At 41.0% G+C, this 21,487-nt stretch overlaps 1 protein-coding gene across 3 annotated transcripts in view; it reads right to left on the reverse strand.

The window, feature by feature from the left end:
• The window catches only part of ankfn1b (ankyrin repeat and fibronectin type III domain containing 1b), a 155,438-nt gene that overhangs the window by 104,924 nt on the left and 29,027 nt on the right, over window positions 1-21,487 (reverse strand). For all 3 annotated transcript variants that reach the window (XM_085284320.1, XM_085284319.1, XM_085284321.1), the window contains 2 exons: window positions 13,107-13,288; window positions 5,097-5,326 (listed from right to left, as the gene is read on the reverse strand). In XM_085284320.1, coding sequence (XP_085140446.1) covers window positions 5,097-5,326; window positions 13,107-13,288 — 412 coding nt within the window. The remainder of the gene's footprint in view (window positions 1-5,096; window positions 5,327-13,106; window positions 13,289-21,487) is intronic.

Here is a 21,487-nt window from a genome sequence, read left to right on the forward strand (position 1 = left end):
AAAATCCTACCTCACTTGCTTCTCAAGTTCTTGTGTTCAAAAACGTGGGTTTTTAGGCCGCCGCCTGCCTGCCCACAAACCTAGCAGGTGGACAACAACATCAGCCTTTTTTACAGCTGAGGGGTAAACACTCTAGGTAGTTATTAAAACAAAACTAGCCCTAAAATAAAGTCAATTCTGGGATTCTCAGGAAATTGTTACCAACAATAGGTGCTCATTCTTGCCCTCTAGTGGACAAGAATCCCACAGACCTACGTCGAATCAGTAATGAGAAAAAAAATGCGTTTGCTGGATTTACGGCTAACAAAAGCATCCAGTGTGATCTATTTTGAGATCACTGAGGTACACAAGCCATCTTAGGATACATCAGATGGTGGCTTAGCAATGAAAACAAATGGAAAGCTCCATGAGCCACGTGAAAAGAACACAGTCCATCCAAACAGGGTTTTATCTTTTTTGTCTGTAGCGTAAATTTGTCTCAGACAGATGGGGAATAAACTAAACGGCTGTCGAGCACGGAGAGTTTCAAACTGTGAAGATGCTTCTGTCCTCGCTTGCTAATTCCAAACACAACTAGGAAGGCTCATTCTTATTATGAACACAATATATTCTGTGTTCTCGGATTCACCAATCACCACAAGTGTTTTGTGAGCAGACGGTCAGTCAGGGTATACACCAAGAGTAGAATAAATGTAAATCAGCTGCTTCGTAGACCCCCCGCACTCACCACCTCAGCTCAATGCTTTTCGTTCGAGGTGTAAACAGGCTGACTTACAAATAGATAAAGTGGCGAAGCAGACGTCACAGAAACACTTGTGGTCTTCATCTAAGCCTCGCCAGTGGCCTTTAAATGTCTGATTTTTCAGAGTATTTCTCATGTGTGTTAAGTGTGTTTTTATGAGCTATTATGTGCGAGCACACTCTGTGCCCGTTTCCTGATAACATAAAAGAGCATAGCCGCAGGTGGCGATATCAAGTTTCTCAAACCAATCCAGGCGACCCAGAGCCTTTGACCAAAGCAGCATGCTGAATATAATTCGCCTTATTCAACAGTCTAGATACCACTGAGATTCCTGCCAGTACAGTATCAGGACTCCTGCCACCATGCAAGGAGCACATCCACGTACGTGATTTGGTTGAAATCTCTCTTGTGGTGTTTCCTGTGGGTTTCCGGTGAATATGGAAATGATGAAAAACAATTATTTGCGTTCCCTGTGCTTTTTTTGTGTGTGTAATTTTTAATATATTGCTTTAATAGAGAATCTATGTGAGTCACCAGAGGATGTGTCAGACCAAAGTGCAGCGAATACGCACGAACATCCCATTATGTAGTTACAGCCATTCAATCAACAGAAATGATACGATCTGTACTTTGATTATGTGGTTAGTCAGCCTCTTAGCTTGCTGTCAGTAGGCTTTGAGTGCATTTGCACGTCAGCCACACATTTAAATAAATAAAGGACACACAGGCACATACATGCATACATATTTACACTGCATAGGCAGCATGTCAAGAGATGAAATTACAGCAGATAGAAACAATAACTGTTGAAAGGCACACTGCTGTCAGTGGAGAAAATGATCCTTCCTGCAAATACAATTTGCAATCCCTTTGTAATATTACAGTAATATTACTCTTGTACACTGCAAACAGTCCAACTACATCATCTGTGGTTTGCATATGGCTTAAACAGGCTTAAAATGTGTTTTTCTACACAAAACCACAAAAACTGTGCAGCTGTTACCTAATGTACACAGCCTTATGTACTGACATAAGGTAAAAAAAATTCAATTTTTCTAACAGGCTTGAAAGTCAAGGCTGTTTTACCTCTTTCATGACCTCCTACAAACATTTTGACCCATCACTCCATAAGACCTGAGTTTCATCCCAGTTCTTGTGTAATTTTGCGTACCTCCGCCTTTTCTCCCTCTTGACAGCCACTCTTCCACTGAGAACATTTCTGATGACGCTTCAGGGCAACAGCTAATAGCTCTTTGGCAAACACCTATTGAGTGCTAACATACTATTTTATACCTCTCTTACTGTGGTATTTTTCATAAATTCAGTTAATGAAATGGGAAAAAATCTTGTGTTTTGCAACAAGTTTCTTAATACATAATACTCATATACTCATATTTGCAAATTATGGTAGACTGAATCATTCATCACTGTAAAGTCAGATTACTCATGATTTAGCTGGTCACTCTCCCCCGGGCTCTCTCAGCAGAGTGTCTGCAAAGAAGTGGAGAGAGCTGCATCTGTGCAGCTTTGCTCCTCCAACTTTGCCACATAGCATGCTGTAAGAAAGGTGACAGCTAACTGAGGGCGTTATACAACTGTGGGAAACTCTGGATTTTATATATGCAGAACTGCAGAGTTTCTTGACTGTGTAGCTCAACAAGTAAAAGTTGACAAAAGTGCGAGGTGTTTTCGGTATCCCGGTGAGCGAGACACATTTTCACTCACAAGTGTACAGCTTGTAACAATATAAAGAAAGGTCAATAAGGGTCGTAAAAGCCACGAGCTGCTTCTGTTCTGGGTAGAGCACGTGATTAGTGGTGTTTCAGTCTAAAATACAAAACAGCTTCACCGTGACAGTTGTTGCTGAACAGATAGCACTGCCTGTTGACCTGAAGACCCTGAAGATAGGCCCTCACAGAGTGTGACAGTTTAAAGGGAGATGGCATTGATATCGTTACAACAGGTAATTAACTCGGACCATAATGTAGAGTTTGGCAGCCTTACAAACACGGGTTACTTTCTCTCCTTCTGTTCTCTTACTCCTACCTGAAAAGCTTTAGTCTTTTCTTTTTTGTTACAATAATTACAATTCCATATTTAGTCCAAAGAATGAAAAACACTGAAACATTTTTCCTTTAAACACCTAATCCGCCTCCATTAGTATCTCCGAAAGATACTGTAGATTACTTCTAACATGCGTGCCAGCAGGCAGGCCTTCTGCAGTGTGGGCCGACTTGCGCTAATATTAAGGCATTGTTTCTCTGCTGTGTCACAGTCAACCTCCATAGCACAACACTAAATACTGCAGCACAACAGTTGTTTGCATGAGGCAGCAGGCTGAGGCGTAGTTGTTTTTGTCACGGCAATTTTCGCGTCGCTCTGGAGAGCATACAAGTGTTGAGCAACAACACGGCTCTGAATGTTTTATCTGTGCATCCGCAAACGAAAAAGAAAAGACTGAGTGATACAGAGAGAAGACAACATATTTAAAGCAGGTATGATGCAGTAGTAAAGTACATTTGACATTTCCTCAATTACAGTGTACTAGAAGACAATACAATGTGAACTCTCACCCCAAAACACCCGCGGCAGGTCATCAGATCCAGTGCTGTTCCCATTTCTAGTAAAGATGGCCAACTGTTTAAATGTGATGGAAGTTAATAAAATGAACTTCTTCCCTTCTATTTTCAGCCCGACTATTGTGACCACGAACTGATCTGACACCAAACTGTTGATTGGCTCAAGTGTATGAAAGGAAAATAAAAAATGGCTAATCCCATTTAAAGTTCAGTTAAGTATATTCTTGTGATCCACATCCAGCAGTATGCCAGAGAAAAAAACACCCCACACACACCTTAAATTCTCCCACTGAGCTATCCACTAACCTGTCCTGGTCTCCTGTTGCGCCTGTGACACCCGAGAATCAATTACAACGCTTCGGCTGGTAATGAGGTCTCCAATTACCTGATCCACAGGCTAACGGACAATATACAGGTCTTTAATCTTTCATGCGCCTTCAACAAGCCCGCTGCACTCGTCTGGCAGCATTTCCCCCCAAAGATCTGACGCAACCAACACTGTTACATGCAGCTTACGGAATTAAGCTCAAATCAAAACATCATTTTAAGCAGCAAGTGGGGTAATTATACTTTACTAATTAGATAAAATGAAAAGGACCAGGGACCAGTAATTTTGGAAGCTTGAAATTAGCCAGCAGCTTTGGGTTTCCTAAGCTGACCACTTGATGGATGTCATTTTAATTGCCAAAGCTCCAAAACTGGAGTAGCTACAGTCCTACAGTCCTCCCTATATATATATAAAATAGACTTTATTTATTTTTACCTATTGTTTCAACTTTAACAGAATAAACTTGAGTATATATGCAAGACTAAAGTAAAATAGGTAGCATGTCAGCTAAATTCATTGTGTTTTTTGCGGTATTGTTTCCATTTTTTAGCTGCACTGTGGTGCAGTAGTTAGCACTGTTGCCCCTTTCTGTTTACATTTTGCATGTTCTCTGCAAGTGCTTGGCTTCTTCCAAAACTCATGCAATTAAAGGGGTTAGGTTAATTCTTAATTGCCTATAGGTGTGAATGTGAGTGTGAATAGTTGTCTGTCTCCCTGTGTTGGACCTGTGACAGACTGGTGACCTGTCCAGGGCGTACCTCGCGTCTCACCCTAAAGTAGCTGGGTTAGGCCCCAGCCCGCCTGTGACCCTGAATTGGATAAGCAGAAGAGAACGGATGGATGGATGGATGGATGGATGGATGGATGGATGGATTTTGCACCATTTTGCACCTTATGCTGTATTCTCAGGACTGTCAGCCCTAGATTTTTTCCTTGCACTCTCCTCTTTATCAGCTTTGATCACCATAGTTTCTCTTGCTCATTATCTTTCATGTATCAGGACAACAAAGCTTTAAAGCGATAACTTGTTTTTTGGGGGTTGTTTTTATCATCACATGTTAACAGTCGCCTTCCCTCAGGGTGACGAGCAGGATTTATTTGGTAAAGTTGAAAATAGCCACAGAGTCACAAGCACACAGCTGTATAAATTAATTAAAGATAAGGAAAGAGCGAGTGGGACGAGCTGTCTTCATTTGGGAGCTGCTGTGAATGTCTGCATGAAGCTGCACTCACAGCAAGTGAGAAAACTTAAGTCATGCTCTGCCGAACGGCCATATGTTCTGTGGCCGGAAAAACCTTTAATCCTAAGTGCCTATTTAAATGAGCCGGCTTTGAGATGTGTGAAAAAAGGGGATGAAGGAAACAACGCCATGATGATACAGGATTTAGCTGGACACGGCTGGGTGGGACCGAATCAAATAACAGGAAGTGAAGGAATCAAACTTACAAACTTCCTCTTTAGCTTTCCCTTCCCACGGTTCTGTTTGCCCTCGACCGCAGTCACTGCGCCAAAGTCGGAGCCCATGTCTAGGTGCTCATCGGCTGACATGCTCTTGCGCAGGTAAGCAGCCCGCGCCCGGAAATGGGAGAACGGCGACTGGGAGCGTGGACGGGCCTCGGTGCAGCCGCTAGTCTCATTGTCACCTTCCATGTCATCCTCCAAACGCCAAAGCTCCCCTGGATGAAAACAAAAAGACAAATTGAAAGACAAATTGTCTTTAATTTGTCTTAACTGAAGACAAATAAAGACATCACAGTGGCATTACATGAAGGCAACAATAAGAAGAAAGGAGAAGAAGGGAGAAAAAAGACAGGAGAATAAATGAGAGCAGGACCGACTGGACCGTGCGCAATAACTGGAAACTCACTCTACAAATTCTGAGCTATCATCCCTGATTGCTTCCATAAAACATTTCCAGAAAGTAATTTAGCTTCCTTTATAGGTAAAATACTTTATAACCGCAGCATTATTCTCACCATGCCTCCTGAACAGCGTGATTATGATTTCATATGCTGGACAGAGAGGGCGTTTTTCTCCAAAGCGCTGACATGATGTCTGAGTTCTCACAGTCACACCACAGAGATGGATGAGTGCTGTCAGAAACTGCCTCAGCTCCACTAATCAGAGACAACTTCCATCGCTCTGCATTTGACGGACGTCAGACGTCTTGTCGCATCCCGTCTGCGGCATCTGACCAACGGCATTCAAAAAAAACACGCAGCCATATGTAGAGCAGGGCGATATGGCCAAAAATATTTATCACGATATATATTTGAAAATTTGCGATAACGATATAACTGACGATATAATTGATGCGAGACAAAATACAACTCCACAACATTACTAGCGCAAAAAGACAACCTTCCATTTATTTTCACTTAAACAAGAAGCTGGTTTTTATGTACATTAAAGCTTTATAAAAATGTAACAGTGCAAATGCAAATTCCTTGCTGAAAGTTTAACCAAAAGGCATTTCCAGTAGAAATGGGCTGACACATCCTGAGCATAACCATGTATAATATCCACTGAAGTTAAAAAGAGGTGCTTTGCAACATTAAACTGCAGTGTGCAGTATGTATTTTTCGGACCATAAGGTGCACGGGATTATATGGCACATTAAGCGAAACAAAGCAGTCAGATAAATCAAACTTTATTAAACTCATTCTTCTTGCTTCCTCCACTTCCTTACCATTGATTCATTAATGTTGAATTCTCTGGCAGCTGCTCTATTCCCATGTTGCTGCAGTATATTAATGACTAACCTCGTATTGTGGATGGATTATCTCAGTTGTTCTCCTGACTGAAGTTTGGTCCGTTTACAGCATCCTGCCATGCGATTGCATTTGTCTCTAACCATGAGGAACCTTCAAGCTAACTTTTATAAGTGGAAAAGTGTTAGTGTTCGTCCTCCAGCTTCACTGTTTATGTTATGCTAACATAGCTGTGTCGCTAGCGATCACGTAGCACATCATTATATACCAGCTAGCCCAACTTCAGTAACCCTACAAACGTCACTGCTGTTTAGTTTTCTGTCTTCATTTATGTTGGAAGTGATAGCAGAGCTGTACGTTTGATTTTTTTTCAGAAATCTCTCAGTCAGAACATGCAATATCATGCTTAGGTAACTAGCGAAACTAGCGAGCTAACTTCCGCTAGCTTCCTGCTAACTTCTAACTCCGTTAAATGTAATAACTTTTGTTTTCATGGATGTCTGGAAGTTAAACTTTATAGTTACACCTGGTAAAGCAGCAATGCTGATCGTTTTATTAAAGATGAAAGAATTTAGACAGTTTTTAACGCTCAGTGATGCTGCAGTGTTCGTTTGACCTGAAGCGTACGGAGTTTAGGACCCAGATTACTCCCAGATTTAAGAGCATCTTAGTCCGACAAATACGACAATAATGACGGCCGCTTGCATGTTCTGCAAAAAAATGTGCTTTGTTGTGTATCTGACGGACAAACACCAAACCAGTTCCACATCACGGAAGTTGCACCATTTTTACAAACCAATTCTGGTTCATCTGTTTCACTCAACAATCGGCCATGTGCGTATGAAAACAAAGGCACTGCGCATGCGCGTTTTACTCCCATTCTATCGCGATATTTCATTTTCCTATCGTTGCCTAACATTATACCGGTATTACCGTGAACGGTATAACATGGCCCAGCCCTAGCCATATGCTGAGTAAGCAAAATCAGCCGTCTTCATCAAGGTATTAACAACGACAGCAGTGAAACGTGCTCATGATTCAAATATCATCTCAAATTATAGTAGGAAAATGAGCACACAGTGTACTTCCCAGCCCCCAATGAATCACTGTATAAGGTTAAGAAGGTCAAAGTCGCAGACATTTCTCTGCTGTAAATACTTTTATTAAAACATCAGATAATTGAGTGCAGTCAGGACCACTGGAGTCAAAACCAGAAAAATATATAAAAACTGGTATTTATATGTTTTTCAGTCTATTTGGCTGTAATGCATTTATATGGCTCTGTTCTGGAGAGCCTCCCCGCTCTTCCAAGTGCACCTCTCCTCACATCCATGTGCATATGTGGAAAGCTGGAAAGGTGCAGAGAGCAGCAACAAGAGCCCATCAGAGAACCAAACAGGTATTAATGACGACAGACATGACAGAGCAGAGAGGCTGCAGTGCAAAAACTCCCTTTTTCAGACAGGAGCATTCCTAAATCTGTTTATGTGATATCGTTACCTCATATTACACCATTTCACTCTTTAGTTGGGTTTCTTTAATGCAAATTTTAGTGATTTTCTTTACTGCAGGATTGTGTCGTATGATTGCATTTGGTTTTTACTGTTTCTTTTATTATTTATGTGGATAATTTCTTGAGAGCCTGTCTGTAAACCAAAAGTTTATCAGCAGGGACGATAAATAAAGAAATGAGAAATGAGGTGGAAAGCCACTAAAATCTTTTATATAGGCTTTCCTGTCAGGTTCATTAAGTTACAGTCCAGTATATTTATTTTAAAGAAAAATATATTAGTTATATGCATTAAATGGGCTACATTTATATTCACACTTTATTAGGTACACCTTACTAATACCAGGCTGGATCTCCTCTTGTCTTCAGAACTGCTGTCAACAAGATGCTGGAAACATCCTTTTTAATTGGCTCCTTGGGGATAAAGTGTTTTTGAATTTGAATGTCCTCAGACATGATGGCATCACACAGTTGCTGCAGATTTGTTAAATGCACTTCCACAATGGGAATCTCCTGTTCCTCCACATCCCAAAGGTGCTCAACTGGATTGAGATTTGGTGGATGTGGAGGTTATTTGAGTACAGTCAACTCAGCAGAAGTCCACACCAGGTGGTCTTCCACTGCTATACACCATCTGCTTCGAGCTTTAATGCATTGTGAATTCAGAGATGCTCTTCTGCATACCTTGGTTGTAAGTAGTAGGAATCTTTTCAGTTTCTATTGCCTACCTATAAGCTTGACAAAATCTGGTCATTCTCCCCTGACCTCTGGCACCAGTAAGGCATTTTCGAACTGCCTCTCACTGGATATTTTCTCTCTTGTGTGTTGTGTGGGAAACTCCCAGCAAATACTCAAACCAGCACCAATAACCATGCCATGTTACAAGTCACCCAAATCCGCTTTCTTCTCCGTTTAGATGACGTTTGAACCTTAACAAGTCGCCTTGACCATGTCTACATGCCAAATTGCACCGAGCTGCTTGGCTGATTAGTTATTTGCATTAATAAGCAGTTGAACTGATCCACTGAACATTTCTTATTGGTTACACAAATTTATGTAGCACTTAACTGTATAGATACAGTGGCTCCAGTGCAGTGGTTTTTACATTTGCATAACAATTGAAAGATCCCCAGTTTAATCCTGGGAGGATCAAAGAAGAGCACACTGCTTGGACACATGTGGAGATACCTGCTGTGGTGACAGCTTGTGATTAAGCGAGGAGCTGAAAAGTCATTTTTGTGTTATTTATTTATTTTTATTTTTTGGTACACACATAGCTCTTTTTCCCCTCACGCCCTGGGGCTCAAACCTCTGGAGGCACCCCGCTCTACCTCCCGAGCCACAGCTGCTGTGATTCATTATTCATTATATCCATTATTAAAAGAGTAAAACTGCAGCTCTTTTGGCAGTGAGTGTTTTGTGTGAGCTTATGAATGATCTCCAGAGTGTGAAATATAACCTGTGTATCAGTTCCACAGTCTGAGCCGCAGCCAAAGCCGGGCCAAATAATAAAAGCAACAAAATGACTGAGCCTGATCCCTAATACAGGATGTTGCTTAAATCCACAAACCGAATGCAGCTGGATTATTAAACAACTTGGATTTTTAGAAAAAAGTTGTCTGCATACCGAGACATAAACAGAGGTAGAGAGAGAAAGAAAGAGGGAGGCAGCATCATGGTCGATGACAGTGGTCGCTAGGCAACAAGCAGCCACGTGAGACCAAACTCTCTCTCAATTTGATATTTTCAGCAGAGCAGGAGCCGTGGAAGAAAAAAAATAGGCAGAGAGACAGACACCAACACGCCATCAGACCCAGATAATTAGTCTAGATGTAAAAGGACATAAGATGGAAGCACTTGGACTAAATCAACCAATCACTGACAGAGAGCTGAGTTATTAGACGTAGTAAAGGGGAAGATTTATCAGATCAGAGCAGCGAGGGCTCGGGATTCACTCGATGCTACTCGGCCAAAGTGGGTTAGTGATGACATTCACATAGTTCAAACTGCAGCCAAAATAGGACAGAGAAATGTAACGAGAGGGAGGAAAAGGGAAGCAGGGATACTGGAAGTCTCTTTCAGAGACAATGGATTCACTTCTGCCATGTTCACTTTATTCACTTTAGTCATGAATTTTAACAAATAAGCTCTCTTATTGTATTAAATGTAGTTTATTACTGAACCTAAACATCTAAGTAACTTTAATACATTTATTTAAAAAAAACACTTTCATACCACCATAGATGGAAGTGGCGATATTATTCTTTTTTAAAGTTCCAGATTTGTATTCTTGGAGTAGCTTTTACATGATTCACAGATCGAAATAATCCTCACACAGGCCCTCAGTTCACTCTTTCTGAAACAGGACATTTATTCTCTGTCACTCTTCCTATTACGCTACGCTACATAAAAGGCAATGCTACCAGTGTAGGAAAACCTTAACTCTCTATATATTAAGTCTCCTTCATTTTAATAGTTCACTTATAATATAAATAGTAAAAAACATCAGTAGGTTAAAGCAGACCAGACTGCAAGCAGACCAGCAATGAACTGAAGAAACACCTGTGAGTTAAAGCTCAGGGCACAGCCGAGCAGTCTCACACAGGAGCTGGTGGTAACTAAAGTTGTCGCCTCGCTTTAGTCATCCGCAAAGTGTGCAGATCAGCTGCGTCCTCAGTGAACTAGAAAAGAGAGCACTGGCATGAGTTGTTTTTTTGGTTTTTTTACAGTATTTTGATGTGAATTATTTTGAACACAATGTGAATTTCTCATTTTTAATAATCACGGTCAAATCCAGTTTATTGTGACAACACCAGTTTCTTGTATGTAGAAGGTTTTTACAGATGGGTGGGTCTGCCGTACTCGCAACTAAGGCTATGACCATAATAATCATATCAGTTCTTAATGACATCACACAGAGCCAAAAGTAGAAAACAGCCGTCCGATTATTTTAGTATATTCACCTATGGTATCAATTAGAAACTCCTACATTGGCTCGTTCTCGAGTTATCCCATTAAGTTGCAATATATTTGACCTCTCAGGGCCACCGTAGAATAGTCTGTCCTCAACGAAGTGGCGCACAGGAGGTGAGAAGCATGGAAATGCTGATGTTATCACTGACAGAACCTTGTTCAGTATTTTCTTCTACACCATAACAAATATCATTCGCACAGCTTTCTATGAAATATCATGATATCATTTTGAGCCTACATCTCAAATAGTAGGTCCACCTTAACATAAATCAACCTCAGAAAGGTTTACTTTCAGGTTGCTTGATCTTATTATTTATAATTTTCTGTACACATGTATCATGTGAGGTCCCATTCACATTGATTGAAATTTGTACCAGCACTGACTGCAGAGCCGGGAGACAGCGAAAGAAGACAGAAGCCAATCAAGAAAGAGGGGAGGCAAAATAAAGCCCTTGCTGTATCAGCATCTCGTCCCCTCTAAGCCCTCTCACGCACTCTGAAATGCGCCGCTCCACAATGACCTTCACGGTGAAGAGAACGAAAATATCAGATATCTTCTGGATGAGATTTTTTTTTCATTACAATGTGAGCAGCTGTTTTAGCTCATTTCAAAGTTTTTACCGCCTATGTTGCTGCCTGCGTCTCTGCCAATCCAGTGGGACTGAGTGACTTCAAGAGGAACCTATTTTTTTCTTATTTTATTTAGGTCTTCCTCTCTGATGCTGGCTGCGTCTTTTTTGGAGTTACATACTTCTTGCAGTTTCAGGATGAGCTCCTGTGCAGATTTCTCTTGTATTAAACATCACAAGTGAGAATGATAACGTGGTATTTTCCACCTTAATCCAACATTTGAAATGTGCCAAAAGTCATCTCTTCTCTCAGAGCTCCATGCTGTCAAGCTGAGTGACATCAGTCAGCAGTGATAGTGAAAGTGTATGTCTATCAATACGTGTGAATGAGGAGACAAGCGTTAGGATGTCTAGCTCAATGTCTAGCCTTGATCTTTAGCTTTGAGCTCTGGTTTGATGGTGCTTGGCTTGTTCAGGGTTGAAGGGAAGATTAGTTTCCAAATCAGGCACTTTGAAAAAGTATCTGAGCTGCTTGAAGAAATTAGAAATGCACTGCCTAAATAGCACAAGCACAGATTTCATGAGAAATGATTTAAATTGGCCATAATGTTTAGTTTTTGTCTTAACAGATAATCAAAGGTTTGCATTAATTCACTCGCATTAAATCGAAATTTCCCTGATTCATTTCTCTCCTGCCTTCAGTTTCAGGTGTCTGCTATTGTGGTGTTTCTATAGAAGAGCTCTTTTTGATCTATACAAATCAAAGCCCAACTGTGAAGGGCTTTCTTTCACATAAAAATCCCTGCCACCTATAAATGTTTTCATCCTCAAAAAAAGCCCTCATTTGTCTTTAAGATGAAAGCCTTCGCTGTCAGCGGGCTTACACCGTCAGAATTCTCCATGACAGTTTCCCCTCTCCTGGGAGGGAGTGGCGTTTGATTCCTACACAAGAGGAGGAGAGAAGAGAGAAAACAGTGAAAAGATATACACTGTTTTCTCTTGTACATGCAGCTGCTGAGACAGATGGCTGCTGGGCGCTCTCAGCCAAGTGAAGCATAAGACAGGATATCACAGAACCAATGCAGGTGTGGGCATTTGAACAGAAATAAGAAGACTTTAGCTTAAGCTTTTACTGCCCTTTAAACTCTTGTATCGCCGCCACAAGATCATTTTCAAATAACTAACCCTTTGAGTTGCGCTCAGGCCAGAGACTGCCGTTTCATGGTGAAAAATGAAAGACAGAGCAAAGTTCACCAAGAAAAAAAGAGCACTTCTAGGTTAAACCCAAGTGGCAAATTTCATACAGGGTGCCTTTACACTTGCTCAGTATCTGCAAGCTGCTTTGCAACCCACCTCTGCCACACTTCCTCCTTTTCATGCTGTTTCTTACTTTATCCATGCCAAGTATGTTTTGAGCAGGGGTCTTGCTGCTGCTGCTTTCCTCACCTCCATCTTTCCATAGATACACCATAGACAGGTGGAGAGGTCCTACCACAGGGTCAATTTTCCCTCAAATTACTGCAGATTGAAATTATAATCACCTTTTTCAAACAAAAGTGGTCATGGCCTGACCACAAAGTGGTTAATTGCATCACTTTGATTCTAACAAGTCGCTTGATATTGTTTCTCCAAACTCTGTTAGCTGAAAAAAAATAAGCTAGCTGTGTGGTGCTAGCTTCCATTCTGTCTTTACCTGCAGGTGGCAAAGTGCAGGCCTTTGAGTGGCTGGTGGCAACTGGAGGATTCTTCATGCGCGGAGGACTCCCGCCAATGAGATCAGAGTGGTGGACCCTGGAGACCGTTGGAGACTGGGGGATGCTGGGGAGGGTACGCGACTTAGCCAGTATGGGTCTCTGTAGCTTCCTTTCCAGCGACCTGCATAGACAGCATAAATGGTCAATTACACGGATCGTTACAATACCACAGCCAAATCCAACATCAGCACTAACACTGACTCAGGCACATACTGGTAGACAAATACAACTTACTGTTAATGAGCAACGAAAGCATCTTTGCCAATCAATAGCTAAATTGCTTCCACCTCAGTATAATCAACCCGAAGGTCATTTGGAACACTAGAACAGTAGATCGATAGTGGACTGAACACTGTCCAATGGGACGCAAATCAATGGCTACAATCACAAGATCGGCTTAACAAATTGGTGACAAGCACACATCCAGGCTTACTTGTGTCTTTTTTATGTTAATATTTTCTCACAGGAGACTGCGTTCCTTGTGCTCTCACAGCCGTGCTGCGTTAGACTGCAACAGATGACTGATATTACATACAAATCCTCTCTGAAACATTTGTGTCTCATTTATAATAGAGACTAAGAATCTGAAAACAACAAACTCGGTACTGACTCGGTGCATTGAGTCCACCTCCAACGCCACTTCCGATCAGATTGATGTGCTGAGATTTAATGAAACGTGGCCGGCATAGCAGACATCAGCCTGGTGGAGCTGGAAGACATGTGACCTCCAGACTTTAGCGTGACAAGCCTGGGTACTAAACACATGATCCCCAGCTGAAAATGAGTTGAAGACATGCAAGCTGAATTCTCAGAGGCTGATTTTTCCTGAAAGCTTCAGGGGAAAGTTTTTATCTGTGATTAAATGTGTGTTTTGTTTTAATATATACACAAATGTATATATATATTATCTCATATCATATAATATGAGATAACTGTTTCATTTTGAGCATTTTGAAGATGAAACAAGACAACCACTTGCAGATTTGGACAACAAAACAAGCTGTTAAATTTCATAAGCCGGCATAATGGTGTGTCATTACACCAGCATATGCCTTAGAGAGCAAGTGTGCCTGCATGCAAATTTCAAACCTCTCTGTCTTTTTGGGTGTTTTTCATTTTTCCTCTCTCATTTGCCGTCTAGTCCTGTTTGTTTCATTGTGATTTGTCAGCCCTGCAACCCAGATTACGTTCCAAAAACTAACAACAGTTCCACATTTTATTATGTGGAACTGTTGTTGACAATTAGAATTGCAGTTTTGCAATTATTTATATGGTCTGAGGCAGAAATTAACTTTACTAATTTGCTGGGAAATAAACACGAGAGTTAACTGTTGCAGTACTGTGCAAAAGTCTCGAGTGACTCCTCATCCTTTTGTATTTTGCTCCCAAAGAGCCAGACTTTTATTGTCATTGTTTAAGAGTTCTTGAGCCATAGTTCTCCAGGCCTTGTACCTGACCATTTTCAGAGGAATCTATTTTTGTTTGCTAATACTTGCCTATGAATAATTCAAACATTAATAAGGCACCTAACTCAAGGGCTGAGCCAATGTTGTGTCTACACATAACAGACACCATGGCAAAAAAAACAAAAAAACATTTAAAAATATATCTTCAGGCACTTTGTTACTAGCAGCCTGTGCAAAAACACATTATTTATTCCCATTCTTTAGTTGAATCTATGAAAAGATATGAAAAGAAAAGTCACAGTTTGGCAGGTATTAAATATTTTTGCACCAACAAGGATATCAAATTGCCATATTTCAGTATGCTGCGCACTGTGTCCTCAAAACAACTGAAGAAACCGAAACCATGCAATACCATCTGAAAAGCATCTGATTCACAAAAACTTTTTCAGCATGGCAGCAATCCAAAACACACTGACAATACAATAAAAGCATATCTGCTTAGAAAAACACAATGCAACACAATCAGTCACGGCCTCCCCAGACCCCAAACTCATCATTATTGAAGAAGAGCTTGCAATGTCCTTCCTGAAGACTACTTAAAGAGATGACAAGAAAGCTTTCCTAATAGGGTTCAGTGTTTAGAAATGAAGGTGGTCATACCAAATATCGACTCTCAAGCTCAACAGAATTGTACAAACTCTGTGTTTGGCTTATATACACTCTGTATGTTTGCACTTTTTAGTGAATCGCTGCACCTATTTCTCATCTCCACAGTAAAATCTAAAGAAATGAAGAGTGACTTTTGCAGATGACTGCAGATCATTTACTAAGCATGAATGATGACTCGACCGTCTTGAGTTCTTGGCAGGCAACCTTACGGTGATTACAGGACTGCCCATATGAGCTAATGTAAACATCTTGTTTGTAAGTGTTCCCATTCAAAAGATTCAAAAACATGTACTCTACAGATAAATCTGCCTGTTACCACCAGAGCAGGTAGAGTAAGGTAAGAGCTCTTAAAGGGCTGGAAAAAGCAGAGGCTTGTGCAGCATGTACGCATTAATCACAGTCTAGATTCATTCAGCAGACATCAACCAAGGCCTCAATAAACTAAATAGGTTGAGTGAACCACACAATAAAAACGAGAATGAAATTCTGTATTCTGTATAACAAAATTCTATAACCTCTTCAAATGTTTCAGAGAAGCTCACAGCCACTGATTCAAATCATATACCATCTTATTCCATTAAATTTATGTTGTCTCCACTGTGCTGCTGTTTATGTCGTGCTGTTTTTCTGCTTCATGAGACATTTATTTTTATGTATCATAATGTGTTTCTAACTGTTATGCTCAGCAGAACAGGAGCCTGCTGTAAACCACTTTAAATTGAGTCAGGCCAGTTAAACATGACTTATTTAATGTAATAAATGGAATGATTGAAGGGATAAAAACGCCTGGGCGGACTAAGTGACAAACAGAAGCATCGTGTGTACCATTTTGTGTACATTACCGAAGGATGGGCATTAACTTGTTCATCACAGAATGATTTGCCATCGGCAATCATTCACTGTGGGCTGGCTGAAGCAAATTAATCACTGTATACTCCCATTACTGTATAGTAAAGTTGCCCGTTTAATCCAATTAAACATTTCCTGTGCCGATTTGACACACAAGCAGCTGTAACTGGTAACTGTCTGCCAGGCTTCACTTCCACTAATTCGACTCTACCTCTCGACAGTGTTTGAGGGGCTGGTGCATCTTGGAGCGTTGTTATGCAATTATCAGGCAAACAACATGGTCTGCCGTGAGGTTACTTGTACTAAGAGATTGTCCAAGAAGTCGATGTGCTCTAGTTTCAAGGAGTATTTTATTTGCATGCAATTAACAGGTATCTGTGTTCCTGACAAGCACACATACTGTCATGGTCCTGGGCCATGTTGGCCTAGTATTCTTAGTTTTTGTGTGTTTTGTATTTTGTTCCCTATTTATGCCTTGGTTCCTAGGTTATTTAGTTAAGATGTTCCTTATTTGGTTACCTCCTGTGTGCCCCTGTGTATCTGTGAGCCCTCGTCTCTCCTTGTGTTTTATTCCATGTTTTCCCCAGCCCGTTATGTCTGTGTTCTCCCCGTGCTCTCTCTCCTCCTGTCTGAACCTCCGTGTACTTCCTGTTTTACTTTGACAGTCTCTCGTCATTATGCGTCATGTTGTGTTCACTCCTGCCCTGTCTCGTTATGGTTATCTGTGTCAGCTGTGTTCCCCATGTGTTCCCACTTCCCTCGTTAACCCTCTGTGTATTTATCAAAGTCAAAGTCAACTTTATTTGTCGATTCTGCCACATGTACAGGACATACAGAGAATAGAAATTGCGTTACTCTCAATCCCTAGATAAATAGCAAATGAACATTTAAATATATTTAAATATAAAAGTGATTAAAAATGCAAGTAAAATAATTAAAAAGTAAAAATTTAAATAAATACAATTTTACATATAACAAGAAAGCTATACAATATACAATATAATGGGTAAGTGACATTGAGTGTAAACCAGGCAGAGTAGTGCAAATAGGCAAATAGTGCAAATGGAGATTTAGTAATGTACGGTAAGAGAAAGTGTAACAACAAAGTCTTATGAGGTAATGGCAGTCCAATGCTCCACAAAGTGACTGGTAACTGGTGCAGGCCAGTGAGTGAGTCAGAGAGTGTGTGTGTTTGTGTGTGTGTGACAGAGTTCAGTGAGACCGTGGAGGAGAGAGGGGAGAGGGGGCAGAATCGGGAGGGAGTTAAGCTTCCTGACAGCCTGATGGATGAAGCTGTCCTTCAGCCTGCTGGTCCTGGCCTGGAGACTCCGCAGTCTCCTCCCTCAGTTCGGTGTCGCGTTCTCCCTCATGCTGTGTGTGATTCTCCCTGTGTTTCTTGGTGAGCTTTATATTTAGTTTTTCCCAGTTTAGTTTTGTATTACCCGTGATCTGCCTTTCCAGCAATAAAGCTGTGCTCTCTGAGCTTATTCCCCGTGTCCCCGTGAGTGTGCGTTTGGGTCCTCTCCTGCCTGCCACACAGCCGAATCATGACACATACAGTCTATTGATGCAACTTGCTAACCAAGCAGATAGCTTAGAGTTAATCTCATGTCTTATCCAGTTATGTTGATTTCTTGCTCCAAAAATAACAAGATATCAGCAGCTAAAAAGCTTAAAATTATGCTTTTCCAGCTGGACCTCATAAATCAACTGGCCTCATCACTATGGATACATCCATCTTTCTGGTAAATGTATCCTTTTAAAGAACACTTTTTGAGCTGTTACATTTAATTTGACCTCAAATGCAATGCAAAAATCCCGGGTGTCAAAAAATGTCTCCTATGTGGTCCGAAACAGGGTGAAAGGCTGGTAACCGTGGCGATACAAATTCAGAAAATGAACAAATTTCATCAAATATCATCAATCTGATGTAAGCCAGACATTAAAGCCTTTCTTCTACACACAGGATCATATCTAATCCATTAAAGAGCTTGCCTTTACGAAAGAAGATTATTAGTCATTAATTAATTCATGAGGAAATCCAATGCTGCAGCTTTATTAAGAAGTGCATGCACTCAGCGGTGAATAGGAGTCTTTTTGGTACCAGCATGTTTTTACAAGCCACTTCAGTAAAACTCAAGTGTGCTGTGTTTGAGGGGGGATACTTATGTTCTTTTTTAATTCCCTTCGATCGCTGGCTCAGGATATGCGGCGTAAGCTCGGGGTTTACTCGGCGCTAGGGAGCTATCAGGTAAACCAACAGCGGGTGCAAAGTCAGCACATCTGCAGGTTTGAGAGGCAAAGCGCTGCCGGCAAGGAAACCGAGAGCTAAAAGAAAACACGGGTGGTGAATTTGTGAATGTTTGACACTGACAAACCGCGTGGTGTGTAATACTTTAACGCTGACTACGGTATATACATGTGTGCAGGACTTACACAAACAGAAACTTTGATAGTAATGCAAACTGAAAGCTCTCTTACTCCTCGGCAATCCATACTGACTTGCATGAAAAAGCATCTGCCCGAGGTGCGCGCACACACATCTCTTCTCAGTGAGCATAAGATGAAATAACTCAGAGTCCACGGGTAAACAAACGCACACACATACAACTGCACTGACACACACGTGCGCAAACACAGTTGTTGGCCTCCCACCAGCACATCATGATGATAACACACTGTGCTGAACAGCCGGCCCAGGCCACTCTGACAATTTGGGCTTCACTCATCCAACAAACCTGTTGCTTAGCGACTCTGACTACAAACGGGGGAGACGAGAGATCGCCGGAGAGGCTTATTCTTGCTTCCCAGCAGCAATTTATACTTTCATAAAAACAGCGTCTCGCCCAGGGTTGCGAGCATCAAGTGCACCACGTTTTGTGGGGTGTTTCTTTTTTCTTTTTTTTTTGTCACCGAATTTATTATCGCTTATATTTTAGTCGAGCTTTCTTTGGCAGTGTACATTTGTGCGAGCGCTCTGAGTGAAATAAAATGACACTACAACAAATGGGTGACATTTTTTTTCTTAGAAATAACAGAAGAATGCATGAAGAAGAACATTAATTAAAGATGTGGAGGGGCTCACGAGGAAAAAAGGTCACCATGCAGAGAGATCTTGACCAGGAGTCAAACTTCTGACCTTATGATTGAAAAGCAATGTTTTTATGTGGTGTGGGTGGTTTGTGGGCTACAATGTTACTCCTGGATTGGCATCATCAAGCCTTAACAATTAAACTGATTTTGCAACAGTGTTTGAGAAAGACAGGGACTTGTGGTGAATTTGTGGTTCTGTGGATGTGTCCTTCAGTGTTGGAATTGGTATTGGTCTACAGAGAGCTTAGCATGCGTGCAACCTACACACATGTGCGTTGAACTTTGGTTGAAAAGTGGTCCGGAACAGGAAAGTGGGAGAAGCACAGACGGTGGCTACGGAGGACAGTTTTCATTGTTTTTAGCATTCGGCTTCACTTCAGCTCTCTGTGTGTTAAAAGTGTGTGCAGCGCAACAGCACAAGAAGTTGAAGGACATTGCACCCTTAGCTTCGATGTCCTTCTGAATCGATCATGAGTTAAACCTGCCCTAAAGTACACCTTGCATTTTGAATCTAATGAAGCAGTAATATACAAAATGAGCATCACGTTTTATTCCATAGGATAAGAAACTAACACATGAGACCACACGCTTATGGATAAAGTGTTTCATGAGGTCATAAATCAGGTGATAAGTTGGATCCTTTTCTCACAGATTTATATACAAACAGACTTCATTATGCAACAAGAGGAGCCGCCACCTGCTGGCGATTAGAGCAAGTGCAGGTTCAAGGCACTTCAGCATCGAGGCGTGTAAGCTCTGTCTACTTTTTATAGCCATCCTCTGGTAAAAACAGAATCACGTGTTTGAGTGGTGTTGTGTTTTAAGCACTCACCCGGTTTGTTTTCCTTGTTTTTTTGGGGCTGGAAGGAGCACTTCTCTATATCTTTGAACGCTTGACTTAACATGAAAAGACTGCAAAAAAAGCCTCTGTTCTCTGTCTCAGTGCAGACTAAAATTAGATTTGTTTCACATTCTGGTACAACAGAAGCACAGCAATTTGTATTAGTGACCTATATTAATTCCAAAAGTAGCACGTGCAGTGCCTTCAGTCCTTTTTGGTAATCTGATGTGAAACTGTTGAAGTATTTTTCCATTGAATGCTATGTAAGGGTTCTTCCAGCCTCAGAATGGGTCTCTGGGAATAAATACACACAGCAGTAAGTCTGATCACCACATGCGCAAAGGCATTTAACAGAAAACGGTGTTTGATTAAAACAAATGTACACTATGCTTAGGTAGATGAAGCGCTAGCTAATAAAAGACATTGGAGGATGGGTTATGAAGACTTTTGAAGAAACATCCTATGCTGGGGATAGAGATGGGGGTTGGCTGTGCTGGTGAATGTAGCTGCGTAGAAAGAACTATCTATGGTGCTGAACTGACTTAAAGCACACTCGCAGAGCACAGCAAGTGCACATCCTCATACTTGTTTACACACGTGCCCACGTTTTCATGCTCCGAACTTCAGTTCCAAACTTTTGCCCTTCTTGTCTTCACATGCTTTCATGAATTTGTCTTCTTAACAATTTTATAGATTTTCGAAAGATTGTAATCCACAGAAATCACAGACCTGTGATGTAAGTGTAGTATTTATTTTATTGTTGAGTTTAAATGTAACTAATTGAGAAGAAATTGGTCAAAAAGAAATAAGAGCAGATTAAGTGACAAGCGGGAGAAAAGGCTATTCTACATTACGTAAAGATGGACATTAACTTGTTCATTACAGACTGACTCACCATTACCCATCATTCACTGTGGACTGACCTTCTTGTCACTATACATTATGCTAATGGTTGTACCTGAGAGGGGCCATGCAGCAGTAAAAGACGACTGAAAATACAGCATGTCTCATGTAGTAAGGAAATTTTGCAGTTAAAGCCTTTAGCACTTTGAAATCATGCTTTTCTTACAAGGGATGTAATCAGAACCAGTACTTCTGATATCTTTAAATACCAAAATTCATTGTTTTTTGTGATTGTGCTGTTTTGTAGTTTTTCCTGTACATACTGAGCCTGCAGATCTTCCCGGACTGACAGCGGCAGTATTGTAGTCTTGTCTAGTCAAGTCTCCATTGGCTAACATATTTAGAATCGCCAACGTTGCATAAATTCTTAAAGCTGTGTTGACACTGGAAATTACGGGGCAACCAGCAACCACAGAAAGCAAATGACTTTCAATGACATGAAGCATCTACAGACAACGGGAAATGGGTGGGACCTGAGATAATGTTTTTTCAACTTCCAATTCCGTGTTAACTCACATAGCACAAAGCATTTCCAAGGTACCGCTGTCTGAACACATTC

The sequence above is a fragment of the Mchenga conophoros genome, linkage group LG8, assembly GCF_057382185.1.
Source record: "Mchenga conophoros isolate Kocher_MC1m ecotype Shallow Benthic linkage group LG8, M_conophoros_male_GT1.1, whole genome shotgun sequence".
Lineage (NCBI taxonomy): Eukaryota > Metazoa > Chordata > Actinopteri > Cichliformes > Cichlidae > Mchenga > Mchenga conophoros.